At 44.1% G+C, this 16,204-nt stretch overlaps 1 protein-coding gene and 1 long non-coding RNA gene across 7 annotated transcripts in view; one reads left to right on the top strand and one right to left on the bottom strand.

Moving 5' to 3' along the window:
* RHOH (ras homolog family member H) overlaps positions 1–9,141 on the top strand; it is a 24,752-nt gene extending 15,611 nt beyond the window's left edge. For 4 of the 5 annotated variants that reach the window (XM_082238313.1, XM_082238310.1, XM_082238312.1 and 1 more), the window contains one exon: positions 5,786–9,141. In XM_082238313.1, the coding sequence (XP_082094439.1) occupies positions 5,976–6,551 (576 nt within the window). In that variant the 5' untranslated portion in view covers positions 5,786–5,975 and the 3' untranslated portion in view covers positions 6,552–9,141. Of the gene's footprint in view, positions 1–1,926; positions 2,608–5,785 lie in introns of those variants that run through there. The other variant, XM_082238314.1, reaches the window with a different exon arrangement.
* LOC309540931 overlaps positions 1–16,204 on the bottom strand; it is a 55,383-nt gene that overhangs the window by 36,184 nt on the left and 2,995 nt on the right. For both annotated transcript variants that reach the window (XR_014223532.1, XR_014223533.1), the window contains exon 2: positions 12,496–12,669. This is a non-coding gene — a long non-coding RNA (uncharacterized lncRNA). The remainder of the gene's footprint in view (positions 1–12,495; positions 12,670–16,204) is intronic.

Below are 16,204 nucleotides of genomic sequence, written 5' to 3'. Positions count from 1 at the left end.
TATCGTTGAGGAAAGGCTGTGTTATCTGTTGTTGTTGTTTAGTCGTTTAGTCGTGTCCGACTCTTCGTGACCCCATGGACCAGAGCACGCCAGGCACTCCTGTCTTCCACTGCCTCCCGCAGTTTGGTCAAACTCATGCTGGTAGCTTCGAGAACACTGTCCAACCATCTCGTCCTCTGTCGTCCCCTTCTCCTTGTGTCCTTTCCCAACATCAGGGTCTTTTCCAGGGAGTCTTCTCTTCTCATGAGGTGGCCAAAGTACCGGAGCCTCAGCTTCACAATCTGTCCTTCCAGTGAGCACTCAGGGCTGATTTCCTTCAGAATGAGAGGTTTGATCTTCTTGCAGTCCATGGGACTCTCAAGAGTCTCCTCCAGCACCATAATTCAAAAGCATCAATTCTTCGGCGCTCAGCCTTCTTTATGGTCCAGCTCTCACTTCCATACATCACTACTGGGAACACTACTGTGTTATCTACTTGCATGCAAAAGGTCTCAGGTTAAATCCCCCATGAGGCTGAGAGGGACCCTGTCTGAAAAATCCTGGATGTCATGGGACTGGTTAGGCACAGAGGAATGGTGGTAGACACTAGCTGGGGAACCCCCAAGGCAAGAGAGCTCAAAGCCTTGGGAGTGGTGGTGGGTCAGCAATGAGTGGTCAGAAGGAGAAGAGGGAAAAGACTGGGAGGAGGAGGTTCAGAAGCTGAAGAGAGTCTGTGGCAGAGAGCTGTCCAGAATCAAAGTCAGGAGAGGTCAAGAGGTGGAGATGAGTCAGCCCAGGGTGTCTCCTCCTGCTGCTTCAACACTGTGGTCTCTCCCATGATCTCCCAGGACCAGAAGATAAAAATATACAAATAAACACACCTCAATAAAATCATGCTGTATGTAGAGATTCTCCGAATCTCACGACTTCCCCCCATCTCGTCCATGGAGTCTTATCTTAAATGTCTACAACTGCATATTAGTCCATACTCCAGTTTTTATATTAAACCATATTATTCATAGTGTTTTTTACACTACAAGTGAGTCAAAATCCTGCTCTTGTTTCCATCTGCTTACAGTGGTCTCCTAGATAACTTATAAATTCTTCCCATTCTTTTATAAAGTTTTTGTCCTCTTGGTTTCTGAGTTTTCCAGTCAGCTTTGCCTTCTTGGCATAATCCATCAACTTGGTTTGCCATTCTTCTCTGGTAGGGACTTTATCTTCTTTCCATCTCTGGGCTAGTAGCATCCGAGCAGCTTTTGTTCCATACATAAAAAGTCTTTTCTGCTCCTTTGGAATGTCGGTACCTGTAATTCCTAATAAAAAAGCTTCTGGGGTTTTTTTTAATCAAAAGTTATTTTAAACATTTTTTTCATTTCATTATAAATCTTCTCCCAGAAAGCTTTTATTACCTTACAAGCCCACATATGATAAAAGGTACTTTTCCCCCCTTTAAATTTCCAGCAGATATTTGAACTTGTCTTGTACATTTTTGCTAACTTTGTAGCAGAAGGGGTCAGTTTCAATCCCTGCCACCTCCATGGTTTGACTTGTTCAAAGGCACCTTCCTATGTTCCAACTGAACTCAATTAGCATAGCCTGTGGTCAGAAATGATGGGAGTTGTAGTCCGACAACATCAGTCTGTTCCCCCGCCCCCTTACTGTATGTCTTGTTTCCAGGGAAAACTCTGAAGTCTTAATCTGGCTGGTCTTCCTTCCTTTAACCTCCCTCATACTCAGTTAAAGTAGCTTTCTTTTTATATATATATATATAATTTTTATTGGTTTTTTTAACATATCATTTTCAACAGTAATTAAACATACTTTTACATCTTATTCAAATTTTTGACTTCCATCAATCCTGTCTGAAAATTTTCCAATCTAATCTCTCAATATGCATTTCTTATCTTCCCTATTACATTTCAAACTCATCTCTTATCTTTTTCTACTTTGTAACACTTTGTATATTTCTCCTTACAAAACTTTTTGTAGTCCTACTAGCGTAATTTGTTGATTACAGTTGCTCTTCAAATAATTCATATACTTCTTCCAATCTTCTGTAAATCTCTGGTCCGGCAGGTTTCGAATCCTTCCTTTTTGTCTAATTCTGCATAGTCCATGAATTTCGCATGCCATTCTTCTTTCGTCGGACAGTTAAAGTAGCTTTCTGACATCATTTAAGTTTCCAGTGTTACGTTCTGACTGTTCCCTGAATGGATCTGCCAATCTGTTCACACGGCTGGTTCGCAGAAATAAGTGTCCCTTTCAAAAATTTTCCAAGAAGGCTTGCGTGCTACATTGGGTCAGACTATCTCAAGCCATTCATGTTGCGCACATGCATAGCAGGAAATGCCTCTTCTGATGCAACGATTGCCTTATAAACGATGACAAGCAGAAGTCGGAGTGCTGGGCAGTCACATCGCCGAGGATCGGACGTTGCCTACGAGAGGTTCACAATCTGCTCCAGAGGAATAGCTGTGTTGGTCTCTTAGCAGCAAAACCACAATTGCCAGCGGACCTTATTGTGGCCGGAGCTGTTAAGGCACTAACTGTACAGATGAAATGAATTTTGTTTGCCTTTGTGGTTAACGAGAGAATAAGGCACCTGGGTTGCAGTGACTCCTATGGGTAGGTAAGACGCATCTTTCTCATAAAAATGATAGGATTTAGTGCTGCTCCTGCCGAATTCAATTGGAAAATGCCACGCTCAGTGGCATCTGAATGCTTTGGAAGTCCTTGTGTGGGGAGAGGGAGAGGGAATTTGTGAGATACCCAGGCAAATAAATGCTCAGGGACACTGTCCAACCATCTCATCCTCTGTCGTCCCCTTTTCCTTGTGCCCTCCATCTTTCCCAACATCAGGGTCTTTTCCAGGGAGTCTTCTCTTCTCATGAGGTGGCCAAAGTATTGGAGCCTCAGCTTCAGGATCTGTCCTTCCAGTGAGCACTCAGGGCTGATTTCCTTAAGAATGGGTAGGTTTGATCTTCTTTCAGTCCATGGGACTCTCAAGAGTCTCCTCCAGCACAATAATTCAAAAGCATCAATTCTTCGGCGATCAGCCTTCTTTATGGTCCAGCTCTCACTTCCATACATCACTAATGTGTTAGGAGGGGGTTATTGGGTTGATTTTGTTTTTATTTCGAATGCAGATTTTGTGTTTTTATCTTGTGAACTGCGCAGGGTTGCCATATGCCCTCTTTTCCATGGGTAGAGTCATCATAGCGATCCATCCTTAAAAGGAGAAGTCGGCAAATGTGTCCTCTTTTTTGCTCTTCAAAACATGGCAACCCTATCTGCGATTAAAATGTGAAAGGCTAGCTACGGAAATGAATGGACTATGCAGAAATGGCGACACTTACCGGAAGAACAACTTTCCTTTTTATTAAGGAATGGAAATCACTTATTGAATATTTACAAACAAATTATAAACAAATTAAGACATGAGCAGGATTATTGCAAAAACTTGCGGTTTCTAAAACTTATATGAAACAGATGATGAAGAAAAGAAGAAATATATTGAGATATGCAGAGGGGGGAGAATAAATTTAGGGAACCGCAGAAAGAAGGGGAGGGAAATCAAGGTTTGATATGTAAGAATTACCGTATTTTTTGCACCATAACAAAGGTAAGGGGAAATGTCTGTGCGTGTTATGGAGGGAATGCCTATGGGTGGCATGCCTACGGATTTTCCTCCTCTAAAAACTACGTGTGTGTTATGGTCGGGTGCGTGTTATAGAGCGAAAAATACGGTACTTTATTTTTTTCTGTTGATATATTTGTTTGTTTTAAATGAAAATTATAAATAATTTTTAAAAATGTGAAAGGCTAGAAGTAAGACATACAGTGAGTTAGGAGTAAGTGAGGAGACCCTGACAAGGAAGTACTCTATCAAGGAGCCCCCATCTCCTATCCAGCAATAGGAAGCCTCTGGAGAGAGAACTTTGTGTGGCATTTTCTCTAAATTTTTGAAAAGCTGCATTTTTATAAAAGAAGACAACAATTGGAGCAGCTCACTTATAAGTGAGTGGCCACATTCTCTGTTCAGCTACAGGGAACAGTTTTTTTTAACTGTTTATTTGAATTTTCTGTTTTATCATATTATCAATGCATAGTATGTTACAGTCAAACACATGGTAATAAGAAAGGGGGGAAAGAACATAAGTATAAGACATATATTTGTAAATAATAATAGTAACATAACTTGTTCCTCCAATTTAATGAACTCTTATAAGCCTTAATTTAAACTCTCCTTCCACTCTTTCTCTGGTTCGCTATCTGTTGTCTTTTTGACTGCATTTTCTTATTTTACTAAATTATTTTCATTACCTTACACTGTCCCACTTTGTCACATCTACTGCTATTTCCCCTGTCTGCTCCACTTACTTTTTTGTTATCATATTTTTCCATATATTCTATATATAATGTCCAGTCCTCTTTTAAATTCTTATGTCTTTATTTCTTAATCTATTTGTCATGCTGGCGAGTTCTATATAGTCTAATATCTTAAAGGTGCCATTCTTCTCTTGATGGTACCACATCTACAGGGAACAGTTAATTCAGGGAGCATGGAAAGAACTTTGTGTGGCATCCAAAAATGGAGGCAGACTGTATTACTCTCGCAAAATGATACGGTCGCCTCTGTATTAAGCTTTGCTTTCCCTTTGAGTTGATGGTGGATACTTTCTCTGAGTTCTGTTTGTCTGTTTTCCTCTAAATTTTAGAAAACGGCATTGTTAAAAAGACAACAAATATTGGAACAGCTCACTAAAAAGCAAGCGGCCGCATTCTCAGCTACAGGGAACAGTTGTTAATTCAGGGAGCTGCAGAGAAGAGTTGAGGGAGGCAAAATTGGCGGGTCAGTGGAGGATTCAGCACTCCACTGTTTTAAATGGCTTTTGCTGCTGCTAGACAGCTCAGCGGCAGACCTGAATTCTAACAGAAGGATCTAATGCTCACAGGGGAAGCAAATTGGGTGCCTTCTACATGTTTTTGGGACTACAATTTCCACCTTCCTGAACCATTGGGCTGATGGGAGTTGTAGTACGACGATGTCTGGAGGATCCGACATTGGCTTACCCTCTAGAAGGTTCTCCTGATGGTGCCAGTATTTTGCCAGTACTTCTATCCCTTATGTATGGGGTACAGGTGGCGCTGTGGTCTAAACCACTGAGCCTCATGTTTGCCAATCAGAAGGTCGGCTGTTTGAATCCCTGTGATGGGGTGAGCTCCTGCTGCTCTGTCCTGGCTCCTGCCAACCTAGCAGTTCGAAAGCATACCAGTGCAAGTAGATAAATAGGTACCGCTACGGCAGGAAGGTAAACGGTGTTTCCGTGAGCTCTGGTTTCCATCACGATGTTCCACTGCGCCGGAAGCGGTTTAGTTATGCTGGCCACATGAACCGGAAAGCTGTCTGTGGACAAACGCCACATCCGTCGGTCTGAAGTGACATGAGAACTGCAACCTCATAGTCACCTTTGACTGGACTTAACCGTCCAGGGGTCCTTTACCTTTACGTACATTAGAAGCATGGTAGAAGTTTAAGAAAACGGACTTGGGTTGGAAAAACAGCTGTAAGACCCAGCTTCAGATATGTGCTTGGCAACAAAGCTTACCAAGTGCTGATGCTACACCAGAGGTAATACCTCACCTTCGAAGCTACCGCACAGGGGTTTTTATAAGGATGAAAAAAGGTGTAGGGAGAATTGTGCACGCCAACTGGACAGGGTAATCTAATCACAATAAATCTCTAATGACCTGTGACTTGCAACAAAAAAATCACATCTGTGCTCTCTTCTTGGTTTTGTAGAGAACGTGTTTAACTCTCCGAAAAGCGTCGATCTTGAGCGGGGGAGCAGAAGATTTCGGCTTCTGGAGCAAAACTGCCAAGAAAACACTGCGGAAACCTGGGCAGATTCCTACTGAATGGCGCTCACAGTAGCGGGACGCCAGGAAGTCCTCATCCAGGCTCTCTTTTAGAATAAGTAACCTTTGAGGAAATGTTGGATTCGGTCAAATGTGTCCTGGTAGGAGATGCGGCAGTCGGGAAAACAGCTCTGCTGCTGCGCTTTACTTCGGAGACTTTCCCGGACACTTACAGACCCACCGTTTATGAGAACACCGGGGTCGACGTCTTCCTGGACGGCGCCCAGATCAGCTTAGGCCTTTGGGATACGTCTGGCAGCGATGCCTTCAAAGGCATCCGCCCCCTTTCCTACCAGCAGGCTGACGTGATTCTCCTGTGCTACTCGGTGGCCAACCAGAACTCGTTCCTCAGCTTGAGGAGCAAATGGGTTACGGAGATCCGGACGCACCTGCCTCGTATTCCCATTCTGGTGGTGGCTACCCAGATTGACCAGAGGGAGACGGGACCTCACAGCGCCTCCTGCATCAGCCCGTTGCTCGGGAAGCGGCTGGCGAGGGACATCCGAGCAAAGGCCTTTGTGGAATGCTCATCTCTTGCCAACAGGGGCGTCCAGAAGGTGTTTGAGTGTGCCGTCCGGACAGCGGTGAACCAAGCAAGGAAACGAGCCCGGAGGAAGCTTTTCTCAGTCAACGAGTGCAAGGTCTTTTAAACTCTGACTTGGCCTTTTCCGCCTCTCTCACAAAACAGACTCCCTTTTGAGCGACAGAAGGGCACCGACGCGAAGGCTGACAAACAGGAGCACACCGTGTTAGCATTCGTGGTGGGCTGTGACCAGCATGGTGGGAACTTCGTTTGCGAAGAACGGAATGGGATTGCCCTTCCCCATAAGGATGCGATGATCCCATTTGGCTCCCAGCGGCATCACGGAACAAAAGCTGAACTGGAGACTTTTGAACAGGAGCGCGTTGTTAGCATTGTGGGGGATTTTGGAATGTATTTATTCCACGGCGGTGGAAATCTTGCTTTTCAGTGAAGCATCATGGATTGGAGAAATCTGATGGAGACTTGCACAGGTTTTCTTCCAAGGCCATGGCTTTCATCAAAGTACGACCAGGGTTTTAGTTTGATACTGGTGCTGGAGATTAGGCTCCTGAAACTACCAACCAACCCACCTCACACATGACAGCCCCCAGGATTACCTGGGGAGTTGGGGGGGGGGGTCAGTGGCATAGCTACACTGTTTGATTTTGTTTAACTTGGTTTAATTTATAACTTGAATTTGGTGTCAGCCCGATGTCTGCGGAAGCAAATTCCTAGTGTGAAGAAAATCGGACAAAACTATTCTGTCTACTGAAGTGTGGAGGGTTAATTCTGATCATTCTGACACAGCTGAAGATCAGTGGTGGTGAGACATGCTTTTAATAGCTATGTGGCAGAAAGTAATAAGTCCTGCAAGCATAAATTACTGTCTGGGTGGTATTGTGATGAGACAAGCTACGCTTACTTGCTTCTTCATACCAGTTCAAGGCAGAGATTCTCCCTTTAAGAAGTACGCAGCTCTTCTGTCTGCCCTGGGATATGAGCACAAAGGAATTAGTGAGGCGACCATTTATTTTATTTTTTCTGGTAGGCTTCCTGTGTCTGCCACAGGTTTCTGCTGGGCAGAAATTCAACAGGATCAAAGCGTTCCTCACCCCTGGAACCCCATTCCTCACAAAGCTCCACCTGTAGAAATTCTGCCTGCATATCATTGGTAAAGGCCAGAAGAAAGAAAAAAAATGAGAGCAACTTTTACAAAATATATGGTTTTGTTGGAGGGTCCAAAAGCCGGGTTGAAAATGTAACTGACCATTTATATATGAGACCTAAATATGTGAATCTAAAGCTAAGAAGTGTGTAATACATATTTTTAAGTTCCCAGGATGAAATTTAACGCCCTTTAACAGAAACTAAATGGGAATGTCAGTAGCTTCCCTGCAGGGAAGTCATAGAAAACAATCCATGAAGTTTATTAGCTGGGATTGTTAACAGCTTGAACTGTTGGCTGTTTAGATCTTGCCATTAATCTGACTAGATACAAGGATGTAATCTGGTAGCAGTTTTGTTGGAGAAGGAGGGTGGATTTGCCTCCAACACTCATCTGATCCCCGCAATCTACGCACATTCTAAGAAGATAAGAATTATCTTGCTAGGTGGGTCATACCAGGGTTTAGCCTTCTGGCCCAATTATCCTGTATCCAAAAATGGCCAGTCTTACACCTTTGAAAACTCTCATGCCGGACATGAACAGTTCTCCCCTCTTGCCTCCACCTCCTGTTACTCGCAAGTAGACTGCCTCTGCACATGGCAACTCAGATATCATGATTTGCAACCTTCATGGATCCTTCAAACTACCTGTCATTGCCACCTATGGTGGGGGGTCCCCAAGCTAATTATCCATTGTGGAACTATTTTTAAAACTATATCCTGGAATTATGATTTTTAAAAAAATATTAAACACTGTCTAGAATTCCCCAATTGGCCTTGCCAATCCACGCACCGCAGATGACTGCAAGTGCAGACCTTCTGCATGGGACTGCCAACTTTTTAAGCAGCTCCTGCTCCTATGCCTTTGACAACAGGCTGATGTGCAGACGTCACTTATTCTTGTGCCATAAAGGGCTTCTCCTCCTGATTTTTGCAGAACAAGCTTCAGGGAAAGGCACAGGTTCAGACCAAGACATCTTTTCCCCTGTTCATTTGGCAGTCCTGTCTACACATGTAGTGTCATAGCATAGAATATATTCTGACATTCCCTGCATATTTGAATCAGCATCACAAATGACAGGCTGAGAATACAGGAAGTTGTTATCGAAACATGTGACCAGCACATCCTTCAGTGCTTTATCATGAACTTTGCTTTGCGGTCTCAGTTCAACTACCAGTGATTACAGCGATGAGATAATCCATATTTAATTTTCAAGAACTTCTTTGCTTGCTGTGACACCCAAGGGTGAGTGGGCAGAATGGAAACTGCTTCCCATTTTGAGGTCTGCCGAGACCATGCTGAAATTAGACACCTAGGTGGAAGAGATTAAGGAAGTGCTCATAAATGCTCTTTCCTGTACAAACAGGAAGCTTTTAGGGCACATAAAGTAGCGCTAATGATTTAAACGGAACAGGTGAGATACGAATTACAGCCTTCTATTTCTGATGTTAAATGTCCATTTTAGATGAGCACTAAAACAGCATATGCACCATTTCATCATGTATATGTTTCTGAACTCTAGTTTTCTTGAAATAAAAATCATATAAAGTCATTTGTGGCAAACAGCGTCTTTTCGTCCCTTAAGGAGGGTCATTTGGGGTGACGAAATGGCAAGGCAAAAAGTGGTCTGCTTTGTTCCCGGTCTGTAGCTTCTGGCTGAAATCCGCTTTTAAGTTCTTACACCACAAATGTCCGGGGTTCTTTTCCTAGTCCTTTTGCTGCTCTATCGGGCAAGCGTGCTCCTCCAAACAGCAATGACGCAGCAGCATTGGGAAAGTATTGAAGCATTAATGAAGCTGAATACTGTGTGGATGTCAAGGACTGGACTGAGAAGGAATGGTGGGAACCGCCCCCTCCCTCTTCCTGCACCTTCCCAAGAAGAGGAGGACAGTATAGATTTAGAACAGTGGTTTGCAGAAGGTCATAGTTCAGAGGCTGCAGAGGGAAGAAGCTGGGAATATTGGGAGAGCAGCAGGAAGAAGAAGCACCAGGGGAGAGACAACTGACAGACTCAGTGTCTCTGGAAAGCATTCCTGACCCCCCTCTCCCAGGACCTGGCGTGCATTGAGAGTAGGAGAACAGAAAGCTCAGAGGCAGAAGCAGGGGTGACATAGAATGGGAAAGACGGACGGGGTAGGACTTTACCTGGCCAATGCCATTATCTAAGAGAGACCGCATTCCTTTTTCTTTCACTGTAAATACTGAATAAACTACTTGATAAGAACTCTCTTTTTTTATCTGCTTCTTCGCTGCCACAGGGGAAGGGATAGGATTCTCTGAAGCCTGACAGTGGGCAGTCCAGTAAAATCCACTACCAAAGACCCTCCAGGGTGGAGTGGCTCAAACCTCTTGATTCATGGTCTCACTGAGCAGTGAATGTAAGGGTGCAAGAGGACTCCTGGGTTTGCAACCTAGTCAACCCACATGGGGTTGCAACCTGATATATCCACATGGCATATCAGAATCATAAGTTGTGCAATGATTTTAGGACTGGGAGAGCCCTATGTTCCAATCCCAACTCAAAGCAACATGCCAATTCCTTACAGCCATGAAGTGTGCTGAGCGAGCTCGGATCAATGACATACTAACATACAGTGGTACCTCAGGTTACATATGCTTCAGGTTACATACGCTTCAGGTTACAGACTCCGCTAACCCAGAAATAGTACCTCGGGTTAAGAACTCTGCTTCAGGATGAGAACAGAAATCGTGCTCTGACGGCATGGCGGCAGCAGGAGGCCCCATTAGCTAAAGTGGTGCTTCAGGTTAAGAACAGTTTCAGGTTAAGAACGGACCTCCGGAATGAATTAAGTACTTAACCCGAGGTACCACTGTATTAACATACTGTATATACCTTGGGTGCTCTTTTCAGCTTCAATAGTCATCTGGTAGGCAGGAAAAGGAATCGAGTGGGTTCCTCCACCTTCAATAGTTGTGTAGAAGGAAATCCACAAAATTTCTCACATCCATTTATGAAAGGTGGAAGAGCTCGATCCACTTTTACATCTTGCCTTCCTAGGAGGGGAGGACAGGGTCCTATTCAAGAAACAGCAGGCCATAATAACACCAGAAATTCTCTGCTGCATTGGAACAAAGATCTTTTTTCCAGTGTGCTGCCCAGACAGTTTTAATGGCTGGCCACATAACCTGGAAAGCCGTCTGTAGACAAACGCCAGCTCCCTCTGGTAACCTACCTGCCCAGAGACTGTCTCGCTAGAGTGGTGAATGCCTGGTTATCTCCCACTTGGACTACTGCAATGCGCTCTACGTGGGGCTACCTTTGAAGGTGACTTGGAAACTACAACTAATCCAGAATGCGGTAGCTAGACTGGTGACTGGGAACAGTTGCCGAGACCATATAAGACTGGTCCTGAAAGATCTAAATTGGCTCCCAGTACGTTTCCAAGCACGATTCAAAGTGTTGGTGCTAACCTTTAAAGCCCTAAACAGCCTCGGCCCTGTATACCTGAGGGAGTTTCTCCACCCCCACAGTTCCGCCCAGACACTGAGGTCCAGCTCCAAGGAAATCATCTCCACAGCCTTCAAGGCAGGCTAGGGGTCTCCATAGCACAGGATTGGACTATCTACTTTGCATGTAGCTCTTCTGTCCTGGGCGGCATATCTGGGGTGGGCTAGGAATGTCCCTCCCCCATCCAAAACCCTGGAGAGCTGCTGCCAGTCGGTGCAGGCTTGTTGAAGAAGGATATTGAGCAGCTGGAAGGTGAGCAGAGGAGGGCAACTAGGATGATGAAGGGTCTGGAAACCAAGCCTCATGAGGAACGGTTGAGGCAGTTGGAACCAAGCCTCGTGAGGAACAGTTGAGGCAGCTAGGTATTTTTAGCCTGGAGAAGAGGAGACTGAGAGGAGAGCCATCTTCCAATATCTGAGGGCTGCAAGAGGGAGCAAGCTTGCTTTATGCTACTCCAGAGGGGAGGGCAGGAGAGGAAATTCTAACTAAACATTAGGAAGAACTTTCTGATGGTAAGACTCTCTGGGATGGTGGTGGACTCTCCTTCCTTGGAGGCTTTTAAGCAGAGGTTGGGTGCCAATCTGCGAGGGATTCAGCTGCAATCTGGGGAACACATAGCACTGGCCTTCTTTACAGTGTTGTTGTAACCACACAGAGCTGCTGAGCATCCGAAAGTGCCTGACAAATGTTGAGCCTTCCCTTTCATTGTGGGAAACAGCTGCAGCACATCAGGAGGCGTCCCTCAACTTCCGTTTCTTCTCTCTCCTGCAGCCAAAGGGGCTGGGCTGGATTACCAAATAGGCAGAGTAGGCACTGGCCTATGGGCCCCACACTTTTTAGGGGTTCCACAACAATGGATCAAAATAATATTGATTTGATCTTGAAAGAAAATGACATGCTTTCTTAGTTCAATGTTATTCTAGCGTGCGCACGAGGCCTGCCCCCCACCCAGATTTTGACCGCCAAGCGGCCTCCACAGGGTTTAATCCAGCACTGCCCCGTGAACGGCCCAGTATATCTGAAGGAGCGTCTCCACCCCCATCGTTCAGCTCTACCCCCACCCACTGAGGTCCAGCTCTGAGGGCCTTCTTGCGGTTCCCTTGCTGTGAGAAGTGAGGTTACAGGGAACCAGGCAGAGGGCCTTCTCGGTGGTGGCGCCCAGCCTTTGGAACGCCCTCCCATCAGATGTTGAGGAGATAAACAACTATCTGACTTTTAGAAGACATCTGAAGGGAGCCCTGTTTAGGCAAGTTTTTAATGTTTGATGGTTTCTCGTGTTTTTAATATTTTGTTGGGAGCCGCCCAGAGCGGCTGGGGAAACACAGTAAGATGGGCGGCATATAAATAATAATTTCTTAAAAAAAAAAAAGAATCAAGATGAGTGCCGCAACCTCGTAGTTGCATTTGACTGGACTGAACCGTCCAAGGGTCCTTTACCTTTTTTATCGTTGAGATTCTTGCATTGCAGAGGTTTAGACTAGATGACTCTTGAGATCGTTTCCAACTCTACATTCAACGCGTCCTCTCTTTTGCAAATCCTTTTGCGCAGTGATTCTTTTAAATAATGCTTTTTCTTGTAATGCGGCGCTGTCTTGGGTAGCCGCTTCTAACCTGGAAAACGGGAAAGGCAACATTCATTAGTATGGCTCTGTGAGAAATGTATTTGCCACCGCTGTGTGCTGTGTCTTGAGGACAATGAAGCACCCTCTCCTGGATGACGAGGAACCAGTGAACTTCCAGCAGCCAATGGACTAAAGCAGCTGTCATCCCTGCCCACTGGAAACATTAGCTGGGGCTAAATCTTTGCCGCAGTCCCAAGTAGCAGTATGTGCAGGTAATGGGTGCAGCTGAAAGGTACGGAGAGTCCTTACTTCAGCCAATCACTAGGCAGAATGGGCAAGCAATATTTCAAAAAGTAAAAAACAAGGACAAGGGGAAGCTGTTGAGCTTCTTTTAGGAAAACCCCAAAATTGATTACCTTTTATTAAAAAAACAAAAAACCCCACGCTTGCCTAAGATCCGGGACAAATCACCGCCTTTCAGAAATTCCCCCTGGACTTCAATTCCGCCTTTGAAATCCCAGTAATGTCCGGACATATGGCAGCCCTATTTAAGATGGCTTTGCCCCTGCAGCCAACTAGCCAGCTAATGAAAGTTTTTCAAAACAAGTAGGCATAGCTGTCAACTTGTCCCTTTTCTTGCAAGGAATCCTATTCGGAATAAGGGAATTTCCCTTTAAAAAAGGGAAACATTGACAGCTGTGTGTAGGGCTCACACCTATGATTTCATAGAATCATAGAATCATAGAGTTGGAAGAGACCACAAGGGCCATCGAGTCCAACCCCCTGCCAAACAGGAAACACCATCAGAGCACTCCTGACATATGGTTGTCAAGCCTCTGCTTAAAGACCTCCAAAGAAGGAGACTCCACCACACTCCTTGGCAGCAAATTCCACTGTCGAACAGCTCTTTCCTTCACTTAAAGTTGTCTAGACCACAGCGACTGTAATTTCAAGACACCAATTTTGCTACTTTTAAAACACTTAAATTAGCCAGTCCATAAACCACACATTTGGCCTAGTGTAACAAAGAAAACATAATACAACTCGGTTCTTGTTGTTTAAAAAATGCACTATAGTTTTTGTAACCCAAATGAAACTCCAGAATCACTCTATAAAAATGGCTGAGAAAATATGAGTCTTTTCAGAAACGGTTTAAATTGTGCAGGGATGGTACTGCAAAAGCCAGGACACCCCGAAAGTTATTGACCTTATTTTAGGAAGACCCCCAGAAACAAAGGGGATGGGGAATTGAGGTAGAGAACATACTTCCTTTCTTCAAAATAAAATGGGCTGTTTTTTGATCTTTCTGCTGGATAAAGTTTTGCCCAAACCTCAAAAGGCTATTCTAGAGCTGGGAAAGTTTCAGAAACGGCCAATCAAAATGATCAAGCAGTTGGTGCAACTCACTCTTAACAAAAAATTGCAACATCTGGAGGTTTTGGCTTTATCTCAAACATCTTTTTATCAGGGCAACAGCAGAGCAGGTATAATAGCTAAAGGGCAGCCCTTTAACTATAATTCTATTAACAGCAACAGCAGGTACTGTAATAAAATCAAAGAAGCAGGAGATTACCTCATTCTTCTCTAGTTTTTAAGTGCAAAACAACAGAATGACAATTGTGCCCTCTAGTTCTAGCAATTTCTGAGGACTGCTCCCCAGTCCCCATGTTTTTATCAATGCATAACAGAAATTCAACAAGACAATGCAATTGTTGCATTTCTACAAACTAGTGAATTAGGGTTTTTATCCACTCTCAAAAGAGCTCTACTAGAGAAATTATAGCAAGGATTGCCACTTTTTACATAAAGAATTGCTCATTCAGCATAAGCAGAACACGGGCAGAAATTCCTAGGTGAAACTTTTTTAAAAATAATAATAATAATCTGCCTATTACGCAGTTTATGTTGAATACTCAATTCATTTTTAAAAAGAATAGGTGACGTTTATCATGGTTTGAGTGAAGGCATAGGAAAATCTCTATCTATTGGGTTCTGCCCGCTATGTAGCTATTAAAGGCAAAGACTATTTGCATGCAAGCATGCATGTGACAACCCAAAACTTTAAGTTTAGCACCTAGCAGAGACTATTCTAAGCCAACACAGTTCCTTCTGCTTTCTCTTTCTCTCTTAAAACTGACTTAGGGGCTTTCCATCAAACCTATCTTGCGCTCTCCCCCACACTTCCCAAGTTTTGATAAAGATCTGAGTAATCTGAAAGATTGCTCATCTCATTTTGACATTTTGGTTGACCCTAACAAAATCCTGCTGTGGCTGTTGGATTTTTCCCAATGGACCTATAATATCGGTTTGCATCAAAGAATGCCAAATGTAGCCATCCTTGAGATTATAATTGGAGATAAACTATATTCTACCACCTAAAGATGAGAATTTATGTCTGATGGGGAGGGGGTAGGATACTTGACATAAACCAATAAGCAATGTGACTTCCATAAAAGTGAACCACCTAAAATTACTTATAGGAGTGTTTCTCAAACAGTGGACTGGAACGCACCAGAGGGTGTCAAATCTCACATTCCTAGGCAAGGTGAATGAGCAGGGTGGTCGCTGAACAATTCCAGGCACATCTGGAGGATGTGGACCATTTGGATCCTTTTCAGTTGGGATTCAGGCATCATCATGGGACTGAAACCACCTTGGTCGTGCTGGTCAATGATCTTTGGCAGGCTAGGGACAGAGGTGGAAATCAGCGGCTTTTGATACCATCAACCATGGTATCCTTCTTTTCTTTTCTTGTTAATATTTATTTATGATTTTCAATTTTATACATTTCAATAATTTTACAATGCTTTTAACATTTCAAAACTCGACTTCCTTCCCCCTCTTTCTGCGGTTCCTTAAATTTATTTTTTAGATTTTCTGTATATTCCAAATTAACTTAACTTAATCCTTTATTCATCTACTTTAAATGTATACTCTTATAAAACTTCAGGTTATTACAATAATCCCACCAATGTTCTTATCTGTTTACAGTTTGTTTGTAAATATTCAACAAACCATTTCCATTGTGCTCTGATGGTGTTTCCTGCTTGGCAGGGGGTTGGACTCGATGGCCCTTGTGGTCTCTTCCAACTCTATGATTCTTTTTAAAAAGTTTGTTATCTTGATTTATTTCTCTGCTATGTTTCACTATTTCTGTGTATTCCGAAAGTTTTTGTATCCATTCTTCTTTTGTTGGGACTGTCTAGGGGAGCTAGGGGCACTGTTATACTGTGGTTCCGCTCCTTCCTCCTGGGCCGTGTCCAGAAGGTAATGTTGGGGGTTGGGGGTTCAGACCCCTGGGCTCTCACTTGTGGGGTGCCTCAGGGTTCCGTCCTCCCCTCCATGCTTTTCAACATCTACATGCAGCCGCTGGGAGAGATCATCAGGGGGTTTGGGCTGGGTGTTCATCAGTATGCGGATGATACCCAGCTTTACCTCTTGTTTAAATCAGAACCAGTGATAATGTTGAACATCCTGTGTGAGTGTCTGGATGCAGTTGGAGGATGGATGGTGGATCATGGATTGAGGTTGAATCCAAACAGAACAGAGGTACCGTTTCTGGGGGAAAGGGGGCAGGCAGGTAT

This window comes from Podarcis vaucheri (assembly GCF_965113315.1).
Source record: "Podarcis vaucheri genome assembly, chromosome: 9".
NCBI classification, from domain to species: domain Eukaryota; kingdom Metazoa; phylum Chordata; class Lepidosauria; order Squamata; family Lacertidae; genus Podarcis; species Podarcis vaucheri.
Note: the sequence above shows the minus strand (reverse complement) of the source record. Positions and strands in the feature narration are given on the sequence as shown.